Source organism: Vulpes lagopus, chromosome 7 (assembly GCF_018345385.1).
Source record: "Vulpes lagopus strain Blue_001 chromosome 7, ASM1834538v1, whole genome shotgun sequence".
NCBI classification, from domain to species: domain Eukaryota; kingdom Metazoa; phylum Chordata; class Mammalia; order Carnivora; family Canidae; genus Vulpes; species Vulpes lagopus.
Window position 1 is genome coordinate 58,096,606 of NC_054830.1, and position 26,575 is coordinate 58,123,180.

Below are 26,575 nucleotides of genomic sequence, written 5' to 3' on the forward strand. Positions count from 1 at the left end.
CTGTGTCCCGGTGCCCTGTGCTCCGGAGCCTGCGCTATTGGATTCGCGCTCCCGCGCGCTGCAACCCTTAGGGACCTCCGCGCACTCTCCCGGGGCGCAGGTGCCTGTTAGTGTCCCCGGGAGCCCGAGGGCATCCCCGCCCTCCTGGGTCCTGCTCCAACTCCCTGCGGGCCCCTTTCCGCCCAGGAAGGTTGGTGCAGCTCCTGCTCCTCGGGACGGGGCTCTCCTGTCCTGGGGACACTCGCCCCGGCCTCAGCCCGGCTCCTCGCGGGGCCCCTCCCCCTTGGAGGCCTTTTGTTTCTTTATTTCTTTTTCCGCGTCTTCCTACCTTGATAGAAGCGCGAACTCTTCTCACTGTAGCGTTCCAGCTGGTCTCTCTTTAAATCTCAGGCCGAATTCGTAGATTTTCAGGATGATTGGAAGGTTATCTAGGTAGTTTGGTGGGGACAGGTGACTTGGGGACCCTACTCTTCTGCCATCTTGCCCCGCCCCCCTCCACCTTTTTAAATCTTCTTATGTTTGATTTATATATAATGTTCAAGAGTTTTAATTGTATTTAATGAGAGGAATAGGAAGAAATATATCTAGCCATCTTGTATTAAGGGGAAATTCCTATTACATTTTCTGATTTGTCATTTATATATAGAAAATCTATTTCTTTTTCTCTATTATTTCTGTACCTTAGTTCAGGCTGCTATAATGGAGGTATAGAATGGGTCTATCATAAACACAAGAAACTTATTTTTTATAGTTTGGTGGGTGTAAGTTCAAGGTCAAGGCATTAACAAATTCTGTCTGGTGATGGCCTGCTTCCTGGTTCTTAGACAGTTGTCTTTTCGTTGTGTTGTTAACATGGTGGAAGGGGCGAAGAAGCCTTTTGAGGTCTCTCTTAAAAGATTATAAGCACTAATGGCATTCATGAATGTTGTGCCCTTATAACCTAATCATTTCCAAATACAATCACATTGAGGGTTAGCTTACAACACATGGATCTGGGTCGTGGAGGGCACCCAGTAATACCAGCATCTAACTATTTTACTGAATTTTTATTTATGTAGTGTTTCTATAGATTTTCTTGAGTTTTAGTGTCAGCTGCCAATAGCAATTATTTATTTTGCTTTTACTTTTTTTCCAAAGAATCTTCATAGCTTGTCTACTTTTTCATGAATAGATTTTGGAGTCTTGAGTATTCTCACCTTTCTCTACATATTATTTTATGGTAGTATTTTTAGCTTCTAAGCCTTATGATCATTCCTCCTCTTTCTTATTAGCTTGATGAAATATATTAACTCAGAGACAAGTGGAGACTTTTTATTGAAACTCTATTTCTGTTTGAGAAGTCAGTTGCATTCACATGTTACAGTTTTTAAAGTGTGAGTGTTTGGGGCAGAGAAGTCATACTTTTTGCAGAGTCTCAAATTCTTTGAGTGCTGAAGCCAAAAGAGAATGTGTCAAATAGATCCCAGAGGTATAGCATGAGGAAAGGGCTGCCTGAGGCCCCCCATGAATGTCCCACCCTTCCATGGATTACTAATTCCACATGCTGAGCCTTTGTTCTTCCACATTCCAGAGCTCTCTTCCACCTTAAGCCCCTTGCATGTTCTCTTTCCTCTGCCCAGAGTCCTCTCCTCCAGATTCATATGTTAGCTTATATGTCATCTTCTCTAGGGGGCTTCTAGTCTCTAGTATTCATCATACTAATATACACTTTGTTCTCTACTACCTTACCCTGGTTTATTTTCCCCTTAGAACTGGTCAATCTCAAATAATGTTTCTTGTTTGTTTCTGCTACTCACTTCTGGGTTTTTTTTCCTTCCCTAAAATGTCAGTTCCATGAGGGAAGGGACAGGATTGTATCCCCATCTGCTAGAACATGCTTGCCATGTAGTAGGTGCTCAGTAAACACCCATGTAGTAGATAAATGAATGTGGATGCCTCCCTGGAGACGGTCACATGCCAAGGTGGCCTCTGCTGTCCAACAGGTCATACAACATCCTTGGTTTTGTCTTTTCCAGAAATTAATTCCATATCAGCCCGAGTCCTGCTCTTTCTGGTGGTTCCAGGCCATCTGATTTTCTTCTACATCATCTACTTGGTGGAAGGCCATTTGGTCCCAAACAGTAAGATCTTTGTGGTGTTCTATCTGCTAGCAAGCCTAATCCAGGTAAGGATAACTATAGCAATATCAGAACAGCATTCGGTGGTTAGTTAGATTTATCTCCTTGTCCTGGGAAAGATGCTGAAGGGATAAGGGTGGTGGGTTCCTGGACATGGCAGGGTACAGCCCCCATCTTCTAAGAAGTCAACTTATGCAAGCCCAAGGGCATGATCCAGACACAGAGGTCACTCCACATTCTGCATTGCACACTTCACACTGCACATTACACACAACACATGCTATACTGCACACTTCATAAGGTACACTCCCGACAAGGAACACTCAGTACTACATATAGCATGCTGGACACACCTTACCAGAGGATCAGAGGATGATCCTGAAGTTGCAGCCAGTTGTCATGAAGCAAGTTGTTTGAGGAGATCTAGCTGATGAAATGGGCCATGCACATAACCCATCACAGATAGGGTGGGCAGAGACCCTGCTGGGATGTTGCTAAAAGGTATATGTGGACTTTAGTCAGGGTTGGATGGTTATAAGGACATGATGAAAGAGGTCAAGCTGATGCCTGCCTCTGGGTAATACTCTGCAGGCTGTCTGCCCAGACTAGATGGCCAGTGTCTCTCCTGGGACCAAGGTGTCCACAGAGATAATTGGGCACTGATGAGCAATTCTAGGAGGGCAATGCTAGAACCAGGGACTGACATTTTCAAAACTCCTTGAGTTAGGACACTTGCAGTTGCTGCATGTCCCTGACTCTGAAGGATAGGCTGGGGTACAGTGAGAAACTGTCTTGATCAGGGAAGGGGCTGGAGTCAGCCTGGGTCAGGGGACCAAGGAGCCCTGAAGTGAAATGCTAGGACTGTGCAGACTAGCCAGTAGCACTTTCAGGAATGGCTTACTGTCCAAAGCTGTTCATCCAAGGGCTTCCAGAAAACCCAAATTAAAGTCCCAGTAAGGTCTGTGTCTTGAGTTTCCAAGGACAGTGAGAGGAGCTGGTGTGGCAGAGATGGTCTAACACCTAAGGATGACACGAGCAGGGCCTGACCACAGAGAGGGAAGCTAGGCAAGTATGGATGAAGGTGGCCTTTCTGCCTCTGCATGAGCTCAGAGCTGGGCACTGACCCCAAGAAAAGTGAGAGGAAGGAAACTCCCTGGAATTGACATGGTCACCTTGGTTTCTGCCTTTGAAATCTGCTAGTGTTTCTTAGTGATACTTGGCTTTCTGACTTAGTTTTCACTTTTTGTGTGTGTCTTGCTTGCCAGGTGACAATTCTGCTGTATCTGGCAGAAGTGATGGTTCGGCTGACATGGCACCAGGCCCTGGATCCAGACAACCACTGTATCCCCTATCTCACAGGGCTGGGGGACCTCCTAGGAACTGGGCTCCTGACTCTGTGCTTTCTTATCAATTGGTTATTGAGGAGTGAAGCAGGGCTGGATGGCATCTCAGAAGCGGCATCTGGACCTCCCTAATGAACTCAGGCAGCCCCAGTTGCTCAGTAGAATTTTCCTTCACACCAGAAGGGTACAGAATACAGTTTCTCCCTGGCTGGGTCCTCAGGAAGGATGGTTGACATCCTGCCTCTGCAGTGGCCCTTTGTCAGTCTGCTAATGACACTGATGCACATCTTGACTCTGGAGTTGGAACCTGAGCCTGTGAGGGTGAGGGAGGTCTGAAATTAGAAGCTTTGTTTGTGTGTCGATGTGACTGCATGTTCCTGGACATAAGTGTGTACCCCTGTGCTTGGTGAGTGCACATAAGTGCACATGTGTGTGTGTGGAGAGCAGGGGACTCTGGCCTGAAGATGCTGAAGGAAGAGACATGTCCAGTGCACTCAAGGGATATGCTGGCCCTGTTCTGTGTCCATGCAGCTTGGATTGGGGAGGAGCAGGAAGGAGACGCCTTCTATGCCCAAGCCTCAGGACTGAGCTATGGCTTAAGCACAGCCTTCACTGGGTCCAAGCTTTGTGGGCCATTCTGCTGGTGTGCCTACAAATGTGCAACCCTTTCCAGGACAGCCTTCCTTGCACACCTCCTTCTGCTCCTAGTACTTAATCCTATCAGTGTGTTTTCTCCTTTTCTTTTTATGTTTAAGCAAAACTTCTGTTTAGATTTTAACAATCAGGGAAGTATAAAATAAAACATAGATTATATTATACTTGGCCTTTGTCTCTTTTATTTTTTTTTTGTATATTTTTTACTGGAGTTTGACTTGCCAACATATAACCCCCAGTGCTCATCCCGTCAAGTGCCTCCCTCAGTGCCCGTCACCCAGTCACCCCATCCCCCCGCCGACCTCCCTTTCCACTACCCCTTGTTCATTTCTTAGAGTTAATAGTCTGAAATGATTACTACAAATAAGGTAAAACAAAAAATAAATTTAAAAGAAAACTGAGAGAATGGGAAAGCAGAATGGGAGACTAGGAAACTCCAGCCCAACTTCCCCCAATGAAAACACCAAGTAAACAACACACTGACCAGAACAGCTTTGTGAGAGCTCTAAAAACCAGTTACATATCTGTAAAACCAAGTGAACACTCAACCAAGAAAAACCTATGCTCAAAAATGGGGATCCCATCATGTTCCCACCTTGATACCAGGGCCTACCATGTGCCAGAGGAATGCAAATCTGGGAGAGGGGAGCAGTCGTGCTTGCAGGAGCACTGGAGTGCCCTGTGCCTTCACTCATTTAACAGATGCCTGGTAGGGGGAGCACAGGACCACCCCCAAATGTCTCTTCACAACTAGTGATTAACAGAGCAAGCTCTCTGCTGACCTGAGCCTGTTACAAAGGCAGGGCTGTGTCCTGCAGAGGTAGATGAAGAACAGCATCAAGGGTGCCCTTCAGAAAGCAAAGAATGCACAACACCTCCTCCAGGCCTGCCCATGATGGCCTTCAGGCACCCAGAGCCCTGCGTCCAAGGGAAGCAGCTGCTGGCGGACATAGCCCTTCATGCTCTGCTGCATGATGGGAGTAGCTACTGGGTCCCTGGGGGATGTGCTCAGGGCATCCTCCAGTGGCCTGCATAGATGTCGGCCATCCTCTTATTTCGGGGGTCTTAGGCAAGAGCAGCTACCTAGGCATTTTGGCTGATCAAGCTGCAGACCCACCAAGAAAGCTGAGGGAGTGATGAGTAACATGTATACTTCTTTCCCTTACCCTTTTCATGGCAGGCACTGCGCATTTACACGGTTTTGTGTTCCTGCTGAGAAACTGCATCCTCTGCTCTTTCTTTAGGGTCCTGTAATGGAGAAGGTTTGACAGCTGAAAGGAAGGGAAGATTTCAAGTATGACCAGAGTCACCTAGGGTAGAACTAGACCGTGTGCAGGGAGTCTAGGGCAGAGCCAGATTGGTTGGCTTTTGACTCACAGCCTGGCTCCCTGCTGGGCCATTCAGGACAGATGACTCACCATGAATCAGTGGTGCAGGCCCAGGGTCAGGTGCAGGGCAGTGCTAAGGAAGGGGGTGAGCGTGGCTGCAGAGATTTCCTAGACCCTGATGAGGCAAGGCTTCCAGTGCCTGGATGATACCAGGATCTACAGGGCCAGAGTCCTAGAAAGAGAAAATGGATGAGTGGTATAAAGAGGAACTGTGGAGAGCAAAGAGAGGAAGTGAAAAAGGATGAAGGAGCAAATACATTACAGGCACCATATTTTTTCATTCCTTGGAACCCCCTGAATCCACAGACTCGTTTCCAATCGACAGCGCAGCAATGATTTCAGGGTGGGTGGGGGAAAGTAAAGTACAGAACTATTGGCGGTGATATCCTAGACCTCACTTCTCCAGGGTTGAGGTGCCCTGAATTCCAGATGATCTGTCCCTTCCTTAGGTCCTCCCCAGCCTGTGTCTTTTCCCCTGTGTATTGTGGAGGTTGACCTCTGACTTCGTACCTACAGTTCTATTCCAATATCCATAACAGTAGGGCCACATGAACACATGCTACGTGCCAGAGTTTGCCCAAGACGTTGGAAAGAGAGGATGGGGATGTACGTTCTGGAGAAGCTTGAGGAAATGTCAGAGTGTGGTGATACCAGGGGCATGATAGGAGGCAGGGCCAGGGTTGTGTGGCTGTACTACTGGATTGGAGGGGAGCAGAGACCCCTGGATTGCTCCCCAGAGTCTCTGTCCTGGACCTGATCAATGTCAGGTGGCAGGTGAGCAGGTCCATGAGAATAAGTCTGTGGTGGAGCCCCAACAGCCCCTTGACACAGCCCTCTAGAAATCCTACCATCCGAACTGGAGGGTATTATGCTGAATGAAATGAGTCAATCGGAGAAGGACAAACATTATTATGTTCTCATTCATTTGGGGAATATAAATAATAGTGAAAGGGAATAGAAGGGAAGGGAGAAGAAATGGGTAGGAAATATCAGAAAGGGAGATAGAACATAAAGACTCCTAACTCTGGGAAATGAACTAGGGGTGGTGGAAGGGGAGGAGGGCAGGGGGTGGGGGTGAATGGGTGATGGGCACTGAGGGGGGCACTTGGTGGGATGAGCACTGGGGTGTTATTCTGTATGTTGGCAAATTGAACACCAATAAAAAATAAATTTATTATTTTAAAAAAGTCTAAAAGAATAACAAAACAAACAAAAAAAAAAAAAGAAAGAAAAGAAATCCTACCATCCACTGAGAACTTCCAGAGCATGTGTGCAGAGGTCGCACTAAGAAGGAAACACATTTCTACATCACACTCAGGTGAGGTGTGGAGGGTGGCAAGGCCCAAACTAGAATGGAGCACATGCAGAGCCCCACAGCAAATAGTCTTTAATGAATCCAGCTGCACGAGAGGTCTTGGAGGAGGAGGCAAAGTGAGGACAGAGACATGAACATGATGTGACATGTCCTGTCAGTTATAGACTTTACTTCCCACCCACCACCTGGCACAGCCTACAGGTCTCCAGGCTCAGGTATCTGGGAGCGAGTTCTTGTGTCGCCACAGATTATGTGCCCTGGAGGTCAATGACAAGAAAGATCCTAACTCTTTCATGCATGATTCCCAAGTGATGTCAACCAGACAGAACCGAGATTGGACATTTGATTTTGGCAAAGAGGGGAAAGTGTAGGGAAAGGTACTTTTTAGAAAGTGAGAACAGATGTCCACAAACCCTGCACACTGAAGGCTTGTTTTCTACTATTATGGCACGAAATTATAAAGTGGGCAAATGTGATTCCTACACATAACTCATTTTCTTATCTGATTTCATATGCAACTTGCTCAGTCTTCAAATGTGCAGCTCTAACCCAACTTTCCCCAGGAAATCTCTCCTATTGGGTTTACTCAGCATTGTTTCCTACCTGGAGATTTTCCCATCTCATTCCTTCAATCCTCAAGGTTCTCCACACACAAATCTAGGGAAACATGGCATTAGCAATCTTGTTGTTAGGGAGGGGCCCAACCACTCCTCCTACTTTCATTGAGAGTGTGGTCAGTCATCAACTGTCTCCTGAATCTTTCTAGTGGATTCTCAGACCCTTACTGACTCGAAGCTAGAGAGCATTATTGTAAGTGTAATATGCCAATCACAGAAACACAAATACCATGTGTTTGACCACAAGGTATGTAAATAGTCCAAGTCATGGAAGTAGAGACTAGAGGATTGATAGCCAAGTACTGTCGGGAGAAGGGTTGGGAGGCGCTGTCATAGGCTTCAATCATGCATGAGAATTTGCCCCAACTCTGACAGATGTCGACCTGCATGGTGGAGGGTGGAACCTACATCCATACCTTTCACGATCTGTGGGCTGACCACGAGCATGTGTGCTTCCTATGTGTGTTCCACACAAAGGACTATGCCAAAATGAGTTCTTAAATGCGTATTATGTATCCTGGGTTGTTTGTCCACTGAAGCCCCTCAAAATATGGGGCAAGGTGTGGCCCTGTAGATGAGAATTTCTAGGCATGTAATGGATGAGGCACTTGTTCGGTGACTGATGGTCCAATAGCTCAGTGACAATTGCAGGTCACTAGCCCAGAGCTACAGGATTGGGATGTGGGCATGAAATGCAACTTTGATTTACCCTGTTCAAAATACGGTTACAATGGAAATTCGGTGAAGATACTTAGGTCCAGGTTCATGAACTAGAACAATATGGAAGGGTACATACAAAGTGATGATCAAAAGGTTTACTTTAGGATTTCCTTTCAATTTTCTTTTGGGAGCTTACTTTTGGTTTGGTGAAAGGAAGACCTTGAAGCTGTTTATTATGAATATTATATTCTCAGACATACTTGTCCTCCAGATTCTTTTTAGGGGTTATCTTTAATCCCTTTTGAGAAGATGTAGAAGTACCCTTGGGAAGATGATTGAAATAGGGTGCCAAAGAAGACATAGGTACAGCCAACAAGCACGTGAGAAAATGCTCCGCATCACTGGCCATCAGGGAAATACAAATCAAACCCACAATGAGGTACCCCCCACACCAGTGAGAATGGGGAAAATTAACCAGAGAGGAAGCAACAGATGTGGGAGAGGATATGGAGAAAGGGGAACCCTCTTGCACTGTTGGTAGGAATGTGAACTGGTGCAGCCACTCTGGAAAACTGTGTGGTGGTTCCTCAAAGCGTTAAAACTAGAACTGCCCTACAACCCAGCAATTGCACTGTTGGGGATTTACCCCAAAGATGCAGATGAGTGAAATGCCAGGACACCTGCACCCCAATGTTCATAGCAGCAATGTCCACAATAGCCAAACAGTGGATGGAACCTCAGTGTCCATTGGCAATGAATGGATACAGACGATGTGGTCTATGTATACAGTAGAATATTACTCAGCCATCAGAAGTGATGAATCCCCACCATTTGCTTTGACGTGGATGGAACTGGAGGGTATTATGCTGAGTGAAGTAAGTCAGAGGGAGAAGGACAAACATTGTATGGTCGCATTCATTTGGGGAACATAAAAATACTGAAAATGAATAAAGGGGAAGGGAGAGCAAATAAGGAGGAAATATCAGTGAGGGAGACAGAACACGAGAGACTCCTAACTCTGGGAAATGAACAAGGGGTAGTGGAAGGGGAGGTGGGTGGGGGGATGGGGTGACTGGGTGTCACACACTGTGGGGGGTACCTGACGGGATGAGTACTGGGGTTTATACTATATGTTGGCAAATCAAACTCCAAAAGAAAAAAATGTCATTTTTATGAAATTTCCCCAGTGCCTGAGAGAGAAGAGAACTCTTCAAGTGCCAGCAATAATTAGAAAGGAGGACAGAAAGCACGGAAGTTCTGGACACTGGGCAATTTGGAGAGGTCATTTGATGAATGCAGAATTTCAGATGGACAGCGTTTTTCTTTCCATACTTGAAATCTGTCCCTCCAACTCTGGGTTGGCTTCTCTGTCTGGCTGAAGAGGAACCAATGAAATTTTGATGACTGTCGTTTTGCTCCAGGGAAGTTTCTGTCAACATTTTCTTCTTATCTTCATGTTTCACAAAGTTATATCACATGAAAAGTGTTGGTCCCATGATAGGTATCCTGCTTGGACTTTTCTGAGACGTATGGATTTGTAGTTCAGGTACATGAAAGACAAGTTCTCTGTCATTAGTACTTCAAGTATTTATTTCTTCTAATTCTATGTCCCGTGTTTTCTTCTCCTTGTAGTATTTCCCTACACAGATGTTATATCCTTTCTCATTCTCCACAGTTCCTGACTGTTCTCATTGGTCTGTTTTGGGTTATATTTAAGTTTGTGAAAGTCCTGGGGCACTACCTGCAAGCTCACTGAATGCTCCGTGCTCAGGAGCTTACTAAATTCCTGTGTGGTTAGCATGATTTTAATGTCTACAGTTGCCATTTGATCCTTCCCCAGAAAGTCCACCTCTCTGCTTACAGTGGCCATCACTTCTCTTTTGTTTTTTTCTTTTCCTCTTGTTTCAGATTTTAGTCCTACTTACTGTCTTTGAGGTTTTGTGATATACATATAAACTGAAGTGGATCTTGAATCCACTTCAGTGGATTCCTACAACTCTCCATAGTAAAGTCACTTTTCTCCCATCCTTCTGATTTGGAAGGTCTAAGAAGAAAGACTGCCTTGAACCCCCTTGGTAGAGACCATACCGGGTCCTCCTCACTACCCATACAGTAGTCAAACTTCAGGAACTTGACTTTTAGGTCCACATGTCCCAGTTAAAAGAGACTTTAGACTCTTCGAATTGCACATCAGCTAGAAATCTAAACTTAAAATTGACGAGGGAGGTGACTCCCGGAAATAGATGGCATCTCAAGGGGACAGGTCTCTCAAGTTTACAGATCAAGATCTTTTCTTCTTAAAGATTTTTTTTACTTCTATATTCATGAGAGAAAGAGGGAGAGAGAAAGAGAGAGAGAGAGAGAGAGAGAGAGAGAGAGAGAGAGACACGCAGAGACAGAGGCAGAGGGAGGAGCAGGCTCCATGCCAGGAGCCCGACGTGGGACTGGATCCCGGGACTCCGGGACCAGGCCCTGGCCCAAAGGCAGGCGCTAAACCTCTGAGCCACCCAGGGATCCCCAGATGGAGATCTTAAAAGAATGCCTGATTTCCTGGCGGCGGGCTCCAACCGGGAGCGCCCAGGGCGGCGGGCAGGTGGGGCGCCTCCCTCAGGGGCTGCAGGTGCCCCGCCGAGCTCCCCGCGCCCGCCCGCAGCCCGCCGCGCGTGTCTGGCCCAGCAGGGGGGCAGGTGCACCGGGACCACCGGGCCAGGCCGCCGCCGCCTCTGCAGAGAGCGCCGGAGCCCGCTGAGGAGAGAGAACTAACACACCCGAGTGTGCTCTGTGCCTGTGAGCTCCCGGGTCACCTGGCCACTAGGAAAGACCACAAGGAGGCGGCCACGGGCGTGCCGGCCTCTGACAGCAAGCTCCTCCGCCTTGGCCTCGGCCTCCCTGCCCCGGGCCACGAAGGGCACCCTCCGCCAAGACTCTTTGCTGCCATGTCAGATCTGTTTCAGTGACTCCAGCTCCAGTCGAAGGCCCAAGCTGCTGCGCTGCAAACACACCTGTTGCTCCGTGGGCCTCCAGCAGAGGAGGACGAGCCACAAGGATGTGAGATGCCTGCGGTGCTGGGGCATCACCAAGTTGCCCCTGGGCTTCTCCGTGTCACAGCTCCCCAACGACCCTGAGGTCCTGGCGGTCACCACCATTCGGCACGCGTCCCAGCACACCCTGGGCTTCATCAGACTTCCCAGCGAAGGGGTGCTACATGCTGCCCTTGCCCATCTCCAAGGAGTGAGCGCTGCTGCTCAGAGACGTGGGCTGCCGCCTGCTGCCCCGGGGCCAGCAGAAGCCCGTCCCGGAGGGTGGTGACGATCCCTGGGGAACAGCAGCCCCGGCAGGGGGGTCGGGGGGACCGCCCCAGGAGGCGGCGGCGGGGTGCAAAGCTCCACCTGGTCCCGGGTGTGCACTGTGATCCTGTGGCCTGCGTCCTGGTCTTCCTCCTGGGCGTCGCACTGCACAACCTGTCTTGCATTGCTAAGCGCTTCACTGTGATATCCTGTGGCTGAGCAGGCCTGCCACAAAGTCTCTTGTGGGTGCCAACTAGGACTTGAGCAGGTGTTGGTAATGGGATCCCAGCGAGAAGGTGGGGGGGGGTGACGCTGAGCATTTGGTGCCAGCGCTGGCCTCGGGGCTGCCCTTGATTAAGGGAAGACAATCCCGGAGGGCAGAGGAGAGGTCTCCACAGGGTGCCAGGCAAATCATTCTGAGTGTTGGTGGCAACAGCTTCGAAGATGATTGCATGCATCCTCATAAGCATTTAGGAAATGCACCGTAATTTCTGATTGTTCAAAATCATGTTACGAGAGAAACGTTTTCTACTTAGACGTCAAACCGTGCAAGTGCATACGATGTGATTTTCTCTAAAGGTGGTAGCTTAAAACAAAGATGCTTTGTATACAAGTAGAATTAAACCTGAGAATCCAGGTAAAAATTCAGCAGTGACATGCAGTGCTGGTTTCTTTCCCCTTTTTAATGGAAATCCAGTCTCCTTTAGTTGCTAAGGCTTTTTATACCTTTTGAATGGCACCCAAATTAAAGTAAGTGAAGTGTAGGGTCATTTTTTGGAAGAAAACGTTTGCACAAGTGTTCCTGGTGTGTTGTGTTTTGTTAGGTACCTTCATTTTTCTTCCCTTGTAATTAGAGCTTCCTACCCTTTTATGAAACTGAAAGCCCAAAGAGGGAGCAGTAAACTGAGTAATAATGAGAAATACCTAATCCCACGGGAACCCTATAGGCCAATTGTTCTCAAGCCATCTCATAAGAATTTTAAATGTAAATATTGTGTATTTGTGTGTGCATGCATGCATGTGTCATTTGACTTACCTCAGGTTTTGAATCTTTTCAGAAGAATCCCAGGAGTAAGACGTCATGGGCCCAAATGGGTCCAGGGTCTGACACAGTGGCCACCTCTTGGGCACCGGGACCCGCTCAGTGAAGTGTCACCCACTCGTCATGTCCAACATTTGCTCCTCTTCCATGTATTCAAGTCCCATTATCTGTGAGGCACGAATGGAAAGTAACAGAAGACTCTATCTTTTCTCCTGGTTTGGAGGTGTCCTAGTAGATATGAGTGTTGTTCTCCCATGACAAACCCGGACTGACATTTTAATAGACAGTCCATGATTACTTTGTGAAAGATGTCGTGCTGTGAGACTTAAACCATTTAGGACTCTAGTTTCCTCTTGTTGGGATAAGTGAGAAGATCTCTTGTACTTCAAAATGTTTCTACTGAGAAAAGTGAAAAGGTAAACTAACAACTCACATTCCCCATTTAAGTGGATCAGTTCATCCTCAATTCTCAAATATTCTTAAATGTGTAGTGGCCTACAGATGGTTGCAAAGAAAGATCTGCTGGCATAAGTGGTAGAGATTCTTGTGCCTGGATGTGTGTGCATTCAGAAATAGCTGGGAACTTTTACAGTTCTAATTTCTTTTATGGAATTCATGAAGCAAGTGTATTTGAAAGCTCAAAGTAGAAATTAGGTTAAAATGCCATTTCATTGTGTGAGCTATTGGGCATTCTACAACAAATAGTCTAGGGTTTATTTGGTATTAATAAATTAGGTGTCATATTCACTGAATACTATCCTCTATTACGTAACCTAATATCCCATTGGGTCAGTGTCCACTTCCCAAAATCGGCCAGGCTGCCGTGACGTGTTGTCTGACCTCATTTCTATTCCTCTTGGAGGAAAAAAAATCCACCAAAACGTTTCATTAAGAATGTTACATTTCAAATAGACTTTACCCTTGGGATTTTCAGCCAGGCCATATTGGAGATAATTTTGTGAATGATATCTGCATCTGCTTATGTACAGTATGAAATGACTGGCCCTGTAGTGCAGTATGTCCTAGAGTCCTGTGTGTTAAGTCGGTTGGCTACAGACAGATGTGTGTGGCCATAGAGCCCTACGTTTCTTAGTGTCAAGCTGTAGAGTAAAATTGTCCGCGTAACTGAAGGACAATCCCATGCTACAGCTGCAGTTGAGCAGTGCAAAATTAATCAGCTCCCGGATATTCTTGACATTACGATTTAAGGTAACAGTAATAGCAAGATCAGAATTTCCTGTGTGAGTCTTACTGACATAAGAAATATTGTTTAAATGGATTCTGTCTCCAGTTACTTGTACATTGCCTCTTATGGTGCACCATTGTGCACACATGTAAGTGCGCGTGTGTTTGTGTGTGCGTGTCACACCTGAGCCTGCAGATAGAATTTTTGTAGACTGGCTGTTTCACTGTTAGCTGGCATCCCATTGCTCTGGCCACTTCTGGCATTCCATCACAACACGAACAACTCATCTGCCCTTTGCAACAAAAGTCCAGTGACACAATCCGCCGGAATTCACAGTTGCACATGAGTGAAACATTCACAACTGAAAGCACCGAGAGTCAGAGCCGAAGGCAATCCCTGGTGGCTTCATTCTGTACATGAGCCTGTGGAGGCCCACAGAGGTAGGTGGGCCCTTGACATTCTGCAGCAAAAGGGGATGAGAACCGCATTATAGTTTCTCTTGCTCCTTCTTATGCCTGTTGACATCTCTGTCGGGCCGTGAGCCTTTGGAGGGTGATGAATACTCTTTACAGACTCAGCTATCGCTGTAGGTTGTTTCTTTAAATATATATCTATATCTATATCTATATATATATAGATATATATTTAATTTTCCCATACTGTTCAGAATAATCTCTTAGATGATGAGTATATATATATATATATATATGTATATATATATATATATATATATATATACTATATATATTCCTAGATACGTTCATTAGATTACTCCTTTCTGCCCCTGGACGCTGCTGAGTAAGCATCGTTAAAGTCTCCCCTGCCACCGCCGTCACGTCTGAGTCAGAGTCTCCCAAAGAGCCCGAGAAGCTGCGGAAGCTCTTCATCGGAGGTTTGAGCTTCGAAACAACCGATGAGAGTCTGAGGACCCATTTTCAGCAATGGGGGATGCTTACGGACTGTGTGGTAATGAGAGACCTCAACACCAAGTGCTCCAGAGGCTTTGGGTTCATCACGTCCGCCACCTGGAGGAGGTGGACGCAGCCCTGAACGCCCGGCGCACGAGGTGGACGGAAGAGCCGTGGAACCAAAGAGGGCTGTCTCCCGAGAAGCTTCTCAAAGACCCGGTGCCCACTTAACTGGGAAAAAGATTTTTATTGGTGGCATTAAAGAAGACACTGAAGAACATCATCTAAGAGATTATTCTGAACAGTATGGAAAAATTGAAGTGATTGAGATCATGACTGACAGAGGCAGTGGCAAAAAGAGAGGTTTCGCTTTTGTGACCTTTGACGACCACGACTCTGTAGACAAGATTGTCATTCAAAAATACCATCCTGTGAACGGCCACAACTGTGAAGTAAGGAAAGCCCTATCGAAGCAAGAGATGGCTAGTGCTTCGTCCAGCCAGAGGCCGAAGTGGTTCTGGAAACTTTGGTGGTGGTCGTGGAGGTGGTTTTGGTGGGAATGACAACTTTGGTTGTGGAGGGAACTTCAGTGGTCGTGGTGGCTTCGGTGGCAGTCGAGGTGGTGGTGGATACGGTGGCAGTGGGGATGGCTATAACGGATTTGGTAATGACGGAAGTGGCGGAAGCTATAACAATTTTGGCAATTACAACAATCAATCCTCAAATTTTGGACCCATGAAAGGAGGAAATTTTGGAGGCAGAAGCTCTGGCCCCTATGGTGGTGGAGGCCAATACTTTGCCAAACCATGAAACCAAGGTAGCTATTGGTGGTTCCAGCAGCAGCAGCAACAGCTATGGCAGTGGCAGAAGGTTTTAATTACTGCCAGGAAACAAAGCTTAGCAGAGAGGAGGGCCAGAGAAGTGACAGGGAAGCTACAGGTTACAACAGATTTGTGAACTCAGCCAAGGACAGTGGTGGCAGGGCCTAGCTGCTACAAAGAAGACATGTTTTAGACAATACTCATGTGTATGGACAAAAAACTTGAGGACTGTATTTGTGACTAATTGTATAACAGGTTATTTTAGTTTCTGTTCTGTGGAAAGTGTAAAGAATTCCAACAAAGGGTTTTAATGTAGTTTTTTTGCACCCATGCTGTTGATTGCTAAATGTAATAGTCTGATCATGACGCTGAATAAATGTGTCTTTAAAAATATATATATAGGGGGGAGGGGCAAGATGGCAGAAGAGCAGGGTCTCCAAGTCACCTGTCCTCAACAAATTACCTAGAAAACCTTCCAATCATCCTGAAAATCTACGAATTCGGCCTGAGATTTAAAGAGAGACCAGCTGGAAAGCTACAGTGAGAAGAGTTCGCGCTTCTATCAGGCAGGAAGACGGGGAAAAAGAAATAAAGGAACAAAAGGCCTCCAAGGGGGAGGGGCCCCGCGAGGAGCCGGGCTGAGGCCGGGGCGAGTGTCCCCAGGACAGGAGAGCCCCGTCCCAGAGGAGCAGGAGCTGCACCAACCTTCCCGCGGAAAGGGGCCCGCAGGGAGTTGGAGCAGGATCCCCAGAAACGCGGGGATGCCCTCGGGCTCCCGCGGACACTAACAGGCACCTGCAGCCCGGGAGAGTGCGCCGAGCTCCCTAAGGGCTACAGCGCTCGGCGGGACCCGGAGCAGCTCGGGGGGGCTCGGGCGGCGGCTCCGCGGAGGGGGCTGCGGGGCGGGAGCGCGAATCCAAAAGCGCAGGCCCCGGAGCACAGGGCGCCAGGACACAGCCCAGGATCCGGCCTCCCCCGGGACAGGCAGAGGCCGGGAGGGCCAAGGACAGCGAGGACGCTCCTGCCCCGAGCTGAGCAGATCAGCGGCCCCGCCCCGGAGCCTCCAGGCCCTGCAGACCGAGAGCCCCGGAGCTACAGCGGGAGCTGACTCCAGGGTCCCAGAGCTGCCCCCGCCACTGTGGCTTCCTCCCGGGGCCTCACGGGGTGAACAACCCCCACTGAGCCCTGCACCAGGCAGGGGCAGAGCAGCTCCCCCAAGTGCTAACACCTGAAAATCAGCACAGCAGGCCCCTCCCCCAGAAGACCAAGGAGACGGACCAGTTCCAGGGGAAGTCAAGGGACTTAAAGTATACATAATCGGAAGATACTCCCGCGTGGTTTTTTTTGTTTTTTTTGTTTTTGTTTTTGTTTTGTTTTGCGCTTTTTTTTCTTTCTTTCTTCTTGATTTCTGATTGCTTCCCCTACCGCAACCCACCCTTTTTTTCTTTTTTTCTCCTTTCTTTCTTTTCTTTCTCTTTTTCTTCTCTTTTTCCCCTTTTTTTTCTTCTTTCTCTTTTTTCTTTTTCTCTTTTCTTTCCTTCTCTCTCTTTTTCTCCTTTTCCCAATACAACTTGTTTTTGGCCACTCTGCACTGAGCAAAATGACGAGAAGGAAAACCTCACCTCAAAAAAAAGAATCAGAAACAGCCCTCTATCCCACAGAGTTACAAAATCTGGATTACAATTCAATGTCAGAAAGCCAATTCAGAAGCACTATTTTACAGCTACTGGTGGCTCTAGAAAAAAGCTTAAAGGACTCAAGAGACTTCATGACTGCAGAATTTAGATCCAATCAGGCAGAAATTAAAAATCAATTAAATGAGATGCAATCCAAGCTAGAAGTCCTAACGACGAGGCTTACCGAGGTGGAAGAACGAGTGAGTGACATAGAAGACAAGTTGATGGCAAAGAGGGAAACTGAGGAAAAAAGAGACAGGCAATTAAAAGACCATGCGGATAGATTAAGGGAAATAAATGACAGCCTGAGGAAGAAAAACCTATGTTTAATTGGGGTTTCTGAGGGCGCTGAAAGGGACAGAGGGCCAGAATATGTATTTGAACAAATCCTAGCTGAAAACTTTCCGAATCTGGGAAGGGAAACAGGCATTCAGATCCAGGAAATAGAGAGATCCCCCCCTAAAATCAACAAAAACCGTTCAACACCTCGACATTTAATAGTGAAGCTTGCAAATTCCAAAGATAAGGAGAAGATCCTTAAAGCAGCAAGAGAAAAAAAGTCCCTGACTTTTATGGGGAGGAATATTAGGGTAACAGCAGACCTCTCCACAGAGACCTGGCAGGCCAGAAAGGGCTGGCAGGATATATTCAGGGTCCTAAATGAACATTCCAACCAAGAATACTTTATCCAGCAAGGCTTTCATTCAAAATGGAAGGAGAGATAAAGAGCTTCCAAGACAGGCAGGAACTGAAAGAATATGTAACCTCCAAACCAGCTCTGCAAGAAATTTTAAGAGGGACTCTTAAAATTCCCCTTTAAGAAGAAGTTCAGTGGAACAATCCACAAAAACAAGGACTGAATAGATATGATGACACTGAACTCATATCTGTCAATAGTAACTCTGAATGTGAACGGGCTTAATGACCCCATCAAAAGGCGCAGGGTTTCAGACTGGATAAAAAAGCAGGACCCATCTATTTGCTGTCTACAAGAGACTCATTTTAGACAGAAGGACACCTACAACCAGAAAATAAAAGGTTGGAGAACCATTTACCATTCAAATGGTCCTCAAAAGAAGCAGGGGTTGCCATCCTTATATCAGATAAATTAAAATTTACCCCGAAGACTATAGTGAGAGATGAAGAGGGACACTATCACATACTCAAAGGATCTACCCAACAAGAGGACTTAACAATCCTCAATATATATGCCCCGAATGTGGGAGCTGCCAAATATTTAAACCAATTAATAACCAAACTGAAGAAATACTTTGATAATAATACACTTATACTTGGTGACTTCAATCTAGCTCTCTCTATACTAGATAGGTCTTCTAAGCACAACATATCCAAAGAAACGAGAGCTTTAAATGATACACTGGACCAGATGGATTTCACAGATATCTACAGAACTTTACATCCAAACTCAACTGAATACACATTCTTCTCAAGTGCACATGGAACTTTCTCCAGAGTAGACCACATACTGGGTCACAAATCGGGTCTGAACCGATACCAAAAGATCGGGATAGTCCCCTGTATATTCTCAGACCATAATGCCTTGAAATGAGAACTTAATCACAACAAGAAGTTTGGAAGGACACAAACACGTGGAGGTTAAGGACCATCCTGCTAAAAGATGAAAAGGTCAACCAGGAAATTAAGGAAGAATTAAAAAGATTCATGGAAACTAATGAGAATGAAGATACAACCGTTCAAAATCTTTGGGATGCAGCAAAAGCAGTCCTGAGGGGGAAATACATAGCAATACAAGCATCCATTCAAAAACTGGAAAGAACTCAAATTCAAAAGCTCACCTTACACATAAAGGAACTAGAGAAAAAAGCAACAAATAGACCCCACCCCCAGCAGAAGAAGACAGTTAATTAAAATTCGAGCAGAACTAAATGATATCGAGACCAAAAGAAGTGTGGAACAGATCAACAGAACCAGGAGTTGGTTCTTTGAAAGAATTAATAAGATAGATAAACCATTAGCCAACCTTATTAAAAAGAAGAGAGAGAACACTCAAATTAATAAAATCATGAATGAGAAAGGAGAGATCACTACCAACACCAAGGAAATACAAACGATTTTAAAAACATATTATGAACAGCTGTATGCCAATAAATTAGGAAATCTAGAAGAAATGGACGCATTCCTGGAAAGCCACAAACTACCAAAATTGGAGCAGGAAGAAATAGAAAACCTGAACAGGCCAATAACCAGGGAGGAAATTGAAGCAGTCATCAAAAACCTCCCAAGACACAAGAGTCCAGGGCTAGATGGCTTCCCAGGGGAATTCTATCAAACGTTTAAAGAAGAAATCATACCTATTCTACTAAAGCTGTTTGGAAAGATAGAAAGAGATGGAGTACTTCCAAATTCGTTCTATGAGGCCAGCATCACCTTAATTCCGAAACCAGACAAAGACCCCACCAAAAAGGAGAATTACAGACCAATATCCCTGATGAACATGGATGCAAAAATTCTCAACAAGATACTAGCCAATAGGATCCAACAACACATTAAGAAAATTATTCACCATGACCAAGTAGGATTTATCCCCGGGACACAAGGCTAGTTCAACACTCGTAAAACCATCAATGTGATTCATCATATCAGCAAGAGAAAAACCAAGAACCATATGATACTCTCATTAGATGCAGAGAAAGCATTTGAAAAAATACAGCATCCATTCCTGATCAAAACCCTTCAGAGTGTTGGGATAGAGGGAACTTTCCTCAGCATCTTAAAAGCCATCTACGAAAAGCCCACAGCAAATATCATTCTCAATGGGGAAGGACTGGGAGCCTTTCCCCTAAGATCAGGAACAAGACAGGGATGTCCACTCTCAACACTGTTATTCAACATAGTACTGGAAGTCCTCGCCTCAGCAATCAGACAACAAAAAGACATTAAAGGCATTCAAATTGGCAAAGAAGAAGTCAAACTCTCTCTCTTCGTCGATGACATGATTCTCTACATAGAAAACCCAAAAGACTCCACCCCGAGATTCCTAGAACTCATACAGCAATTTGGTAGCGTGGCAGGATACAAAATCAATGCCCAGAAGTCAGTGGCATTTGTATACACTAACAATGAGACTGAAGAAAGAAATTAAGGAGTCAATCCCATTTACAATTGCACCAAAAAGCATAAGATACCTAGGAATAAACCTAACGAAAGAGGTAAAGGATCTATACCCTCAAAACTATAGAACACTTCTGAAAGAAATTGAGGAAGGCACAAAGAGATGGAAAAATATTCCATGCTCATGGATTGGCAGAATTAACATTGTGAAAATGTCGGTGTTACCCAGGGCAATTTACATGTTTATTTTTTTGTTGTTGTTGTTTATTTTTTTTTTTCAATTTACATGTTTAATGCAATCCCTATCAAAATACCATGGACTTTCTTCAGAGAGTTAGAACAAATTATTTTAAGATTTGGGTGGAATCAGAAAAGACCCTGAATAGCCAGGGGAATTTTTAAAAAAAAAACCATATCTGGGGGCATCACAATGCCAGATTTCAGGTTGTACTACAAAGCTGTGGTCATCAAGACAGTGTGGTACTGGCACAAAAACAGACACATAGATCAATGGAACAGAACAGAGAATCCAGAAGTGGACCCTCAACTTTATGGTCAACTAATATTCGATAAAGGAGGAAATTCTATCCAGTGGAAGAAAGACAGTCTCTTCAATAAATGGTGCTGGGAAAATTGGACATCCACATGCAGAAGAATGAAACTAGACCACTCCCTTGCACCATACACAAAGATAAACTGAAAATGGATGAAAGATCTAAATGTGAGACAAGATTCCATCAAAATCCTAGAGGAGAACACAGGCAACACCCTTTTTGAACTTGGCCACAGTAACTTCTTGCAAGATACATCCACGAAGGCAAAAGAAACCAAAGCAAAAATGAACTAGATCAGAAGCTTTTACACAGCAAAGGATACAGTCAACAAAACTAAAAGACAACCTACAGAATGGGAGAAGATATTTGCAAATGACGTATCAGATGAAGGGCTAGTTTCCAAGATCTATAAAGAACTTATTAAACTCAACACCAAAGAAACAAAGAATCCAATCATTAAATGGGCAAAAGACATGAAGGGAAATCTCACAGAGGAAGACATAGACATAGCCAACATGCACATGAAAAAATGCTCTGCATCACTTGCCATCAGGGAAATACAAATCCAAACCACAATGAGATACCACCTCACGCCAGTGAGAATGGGGAAAATTAACAAGGCAGGAAACCACAAATGTTGGAGAGGATGCGGACAAAAGGGAACCCTCTTAACTGTTGGTGGAAATATGAACTGGTGCAGCCACTCTGGAAAACTGTGTGGAGGTTCCTCAAAGAGTTAAAAATAGACCTGTCCTAAGACCCAGCAATTGCACTGTTGGGGATTTACCCCAAAGATTCAGATGCAATGAAACGCCAGGACACCTGCACCCCGATGTTTATAGCAGCAATGTCCACAATAGCCAAACTGTGGAAGGAGCCTCGGTGTCCATCGAAAGATGAATGGATAAAGAAGATGTGGTTTATGGATACAATGGAATATTACTCAGCCATTAGAAATGACAAATACCCATCATTTGCTTCAACATGGATGGAATTGGAGGGTATTATGCTGAGTGAAGTAAGTCAATCAGAGAAGGAAAACATTATATGTTCTCATTCATTTGGGGAATATTAATAATAGTGAAAGGGAATAGAAGGGAAGGGAAAAGAAGTTTGTGGGAAATATCAGAAAGGGAGACAGATCATAAAGACTCCTAACTCTGGGAAATGAACTAGGGGTGGTGGAAGGGGAGGAGGGCGGGGGGCGGGGGTGAATGGGTGACGGGCACTGAGGGGGGCACTTGACGGGATGAGCATTGGATGTTATTCTGTGTGTTGGCAAATTGAACACAAATTAAAAAATAAATTTATTTTTTAAAAAAAGAGCCACCAGTGGCTTTATAATTGTACTTCTCAAGTTGGATTTCTGACATTTATTAAATCCAAATTTGGTAACTCTGTGTCAGAGACAAATGTTTCTTGTCAGTTCTTTGGTGGTGAGTTCTTCCTTCTAGGCATTTTGCCCAAGGCAGTGGCTGTTTGAGATGGGTGAATCAAAATGATCAAACAGGACCTACGTAAAATACACCCTAGATGATACTGAAGAGGTCAGAGACAAGAATATTAAAAAAAAAGAAGAACAGAACCCAATGAAACAAAAGGGCCACTAACATGAAAATCAAATTTTATAACAAAGTAGTCAAAGAAATTAAAAGAAACAGGGATCCCTGGGTGGCGCAGCGGTTTGGCGCCTGCCTTTGGCCCAGGGCGCGATCCTGGAAACCCGGGATCGAATCCCACGTCGGGCTCCCGGTGCATGGAGGCTGCTTCTCCCTCTGCCTGTGTCTCTGCCTCTCTCTCTCTCTCTCTCTCTCTCTCTCTCTCTCTGTGTGACTATCATAAATAAATAAAAATTTAAGAAAAAGATTTAAAAAAAAGAAATTAAAAGAAACAAACAACACAAAAAAGAAGAAAAGAAAAAGAAATAAAGAAGAGAGGGAAAAAAAAAGGGGGGGATCTTGGTATTGAAGAGGTGGTCAGGGAGACATGATGTAGTGTACCTGAGGTGTCCTAGAGGGTGATTTTCTTGGTTCGGAGTGTATTTTGTTCTGTATGTTAGAAGATGGATAATCCCAAATGTATATAAACCAGGCATAATTAAATAAAGCCCCAACATTGCCCACAGAAATATAAAGAAGATAAAATAAGGGGGAGGTCATAAATGGAAGAGAGAGCATAATCTCACAGAATGAACCAACTCAAAAAAAAAAAAAAAAGAATGAACCAACTCAGCATTCCACTTGGTTCTAAGTGTATGTTGATCCTGTTTTATAAGGTATGAACTTCCACTATTGTAGAAGAAAATGAGACAGTAAGGAAAAAAATACAAAACAAAACCCCAAAATTTAATTGAATACCTTGAAGGGATCCAGAAGTGCCAAATATATCTAAGACATGTAATTGTAGAAATATGAAAGTCGAAACCATTAAAAAACTGGTAAAATATTGTAGTAAAGGTGGGAAAAGAGAAATACATTGGAAATTTGTAGTCTGATATAAAAAAGAGTCGGATTGGAAAAAGAAAAAGAAAAAAAAGACAAAAGGCCCTCTAGTTCTATATACTAATTTCCCTCAGTCCTGGAGCTTTCCAGCGCTACTTGGTCAATAACCTTGTTTTTCCCTTGTTCTTCCAGCCGTTCTCCTGGGGGAGGGGTGTGCTGTGCTGATTCTCAAGTGTGTGTGTGCCTGGGTGGACAGGCCCCACCCCTTGCCAGGTGCTGGGCTCAGTATGAGCTGTCTCCCTGGGGGCCTTGGTTCCCTAGAGGTCTTGCCTCTCCGAGGCACAAGGTGACAGAAGGAGGAAAAACAACCCCGAGGGCGGCCAGCTGTCCAGCTGTGGAGTCAGCTCCCCGTGAGTCACTGCCTGCAGTGCCCAGTCTGCACTGGCCTAGATGCTGCCGGGGCAGGCGCGGGTGCACTGATCTGCACAGCTTGTGGGGCGCCCAGCAGCAGGATGCTTGTTGCTTTCCTTTATCCTCCCTGCTTCAGCCTGTCCCAGGAGGAACCCAGAATCGCCGGCTTTATCCACCTGGGTGCCCTGAGCCCGGGCCCTGTGCTGCTGGACCCACGCTCCCAAAGCCTGCCTCTCCCGAAGGGAACAGAGTCCAGCCCTCTCACCTGGGCCGGCTCCCCTACCTGACTGGCTTCTCCCAAATGGGCGGGAGGGCTGCGGTGCTGCAGCCCTTTCCTGATATGCCTCTGCTGTTTGTGGTGAGCTTTCCCCCGGGGTGCCCCTCCTCTTACAGTGACCCTAGGAATCTGGAGGCTTCACTGCCCCTCCCTCTACTCGGCCTGATTTCCCAGCTAAGCACTTTTCCATCTGGGAAAACTCAGGCTCGGCTTATTAAAGTCCCTGCTTGTCCAGGGCTGGGCTTTCGTGTCCCAGGGGCTACCACTGCTCTGCTGTAGGCGGCCTACTCGCGGTTCTCCTCCCCCACTGTTTTCCTTTCTTTATTTCTCAGCTTTCCTTTTTTTTTTTTCATGACATAAGACATAAAGATTTAATTATCATTAAATTATAATGTACCTGCATTACTTTCTTCCTACAATCTAAACCTTGTTGTTCCATCATTACCAAATGAGAGTTTAATAAATTCATATTTTCAGAAATTAAGAAAGCATCATAAATAGCACATGGTTATAAATGCCCATTCATCCTGTTGAAGCAAGTTGTCACAGGGTGCCTGGAACATTTTACCACTCAATTATTTCTATGAGCTTTGAACAGACATATGTAGAGTCCTTTTGGTATACTATATACACAGAAGAACATGGGAAATATATATGAAAATGCTCTTGGTGTTTATTTCTGAGCAGTGATTTTCTTCTGTTTAGCCCTCAGTGATCACTGAAACACTTGAAAGATGACTTACATTTCACCTTCCCAGAGAACTGTTTATATAAAATTCTGTATCCAAAATTAAGACCTACAAAATTTAAAAAAAAATAGACTCTTCAGAGCTGGAACAATATTGATACCTACATGCATTTCAGGAAATTAGCCCACTTTAAGAATCATCCCACTGCTTAAACAATTGTATATTGGCCAAAGTAAAAATTCAAATCTCTTTTGATACAATGGATATGGTCATATCTTGAGGTAAAGGTTGTAGGATTCAAGCACTAGTTCTGTCATTTATTGACCTGTGTTCTGGGGCAAACCAGGTCCTCACTGTGGCTTATGATTGTCTGAATAATCTCACTGGATACTACCAAGTTTAACAGCCAGCAAAGACTATCCACCTGAATGAAACTATGGACCTGTGAAGTGTTCTATCTCTATATGCATAACTGGTTCTACTTAGGCACTGAAATATTGAGCTTGAAGGAGCGAGTAACAAGTCGGGTGCCAAATTACATTTTTAAAGGTAATTTAGGCACTATAATAGATGTCTTGAGGGGGATTCTTTCAAAATAAATAAATAAAGAGATTCTAGTGCATTATACCCTCAACATACTTTGAATTTATGAACATGCTGTGAATCTGGCCATCTGCAAGCAGGGTTAATCATAATATTCTCTCCCTGTCTGATTCATGATAGCACTTCATAAATGTCCAATTTTCAAAAGCTCAGACCCTGGAGAAACAGAAAACAAATAGTGGAGTTAATGTGCAGCAAGAGCAGCACTGCCATTATGCTAGCTTGGCACATCATTATTCGGAACATGGCATTAGCACCTTGCAAGGAGGCAGGATAGAGGAAACAGGTCCCTCATTATTTCTGAGAGCAGGACTTGAGCACCAGTTTGGAGATTTGAATGCTCCATTATCATCAGTCTATAGCTGGCATTTATGGATCTGTCATCCCACTGGAACATCAACTAATTACATTAATAATCAGATCTCATTTTCCTTTGTCTTTTTTATTTTAACCACAGAGTTTTCTCCGTGAAGGTCACTTGTTTTATGGCACTGCTAACACAGGCACATCATCATTAATACTTTAGCTAAAATGTTTCTGTGAAGCTGAAGGGCTGGTTCCTTGTGAATTTTAATCCATGTGGGTTTTTTTCTTTTTTAATTTTTTTATTTATTATTTTTTATTGGAGTTCAATTTGCCAACATATACCATAACTCCCAGTGCTCATCCCATCAAGCACTCCCCTCAGTGCCCATCACCCAGTCACCCCCACGCCCCTGCCCACCTCCCTTTCCACCACCCCTTGTTCGTTTCCCAAAGTAAGGAGTCTCTCATGTTCTATCTCCCTTTCTGATATTTCCCACTCATTTTTTCTCCTTCCCCCTTTATTCCCTTTCACTATTTTTTATATTCCCCAAATGAATGAGACCATATAATGTTTGTCCGTCTCCGATTGACTTACTTCACTCAGCATAATACCCTCCAGTTCTATCCACGTTGAAGCAAATGGTGGGTATTTGTCATTTCTAATGGCTGAGTAATATTCCATTGTATCCATAAACCACATCTTCTTTATCCATTCATCTTTCGATGGACACCGAGGCTCCTTCCACAGTTTGGCTATTGTGGACATTGCTGCTATAAACATCGGGGTGCAGGTGTCCTGGCATTTCACTGCATCTGTATCTTTGGGGTAAATCCCCAGCAGTGCAATTGCTGGGTCGTAGGGCAGGTCTATTTTTAACTCTTTGAGGAACCTCCACACAGTTTTCCAGAGTGGCTGCACCAGTTCATATTCCCACCAACAGTGCAAGTGGGTTCCTTTCTCCACATCCTCTCCAACATTTGTTGTGTCCTGCCTTGTTTTTTTTTTATGATAGTCACACACACACACACACACACAGAGAGAGAGAGAGAGAGAGAGAGAGAAAGAGAGAGAGAGAGAGAGGCAGAGACATAGGCAGAGGGAGAAGCAGGCTCCATGCACCGGGAGACTGACGTGGGATTCGATCCCGGGTCTCCAGGATCTTGCCCTGGGTCAAAGGCAGGCGCCA

At 45.2% G+C, this 26,575-nt stretch overlaps 1 protein-coding gene and 1 pseudogene across 6 annotated transcripts in view; both read left to right on the forward strand.

Annotated features, from left to right (window-relative positions):
* Nucleotides 1–4,277, forward strand: part of SLC41A3 (solute carrier family 41 member 3) — a 94,542-nt gene extending 90,265 nt beyond the window's left edge. For all 6 annotated transcript variants that reach the window (XM_041764149.1, XM_041764150.1, XM_041764152.1 and 3 more), the window contains 2 exons: nt 2,016–2,164; nt 3,383–4,277. In XM_041764149.1, coding sequence (XP_041620083.1) covers nt 2,016–2,164; nt 3,383–3,592 — 359 coding nt within the window. In that variant the 3' untranslated portion in view covers nt 3,593–4,277. The remainder of the gene's footprint in view (nt 1–2,015; nt 2,165–3,382) is intronic.
* A 732-nt stretch (nt 4,278–5,009) lies between these two features.
* LOC121495156 lies at nt 5,010–11,600 on the forward strand (annotated as a pseudogene).
* Nucleotides 11,601–26,575: the final 14,975 nt, after the last annotated feature.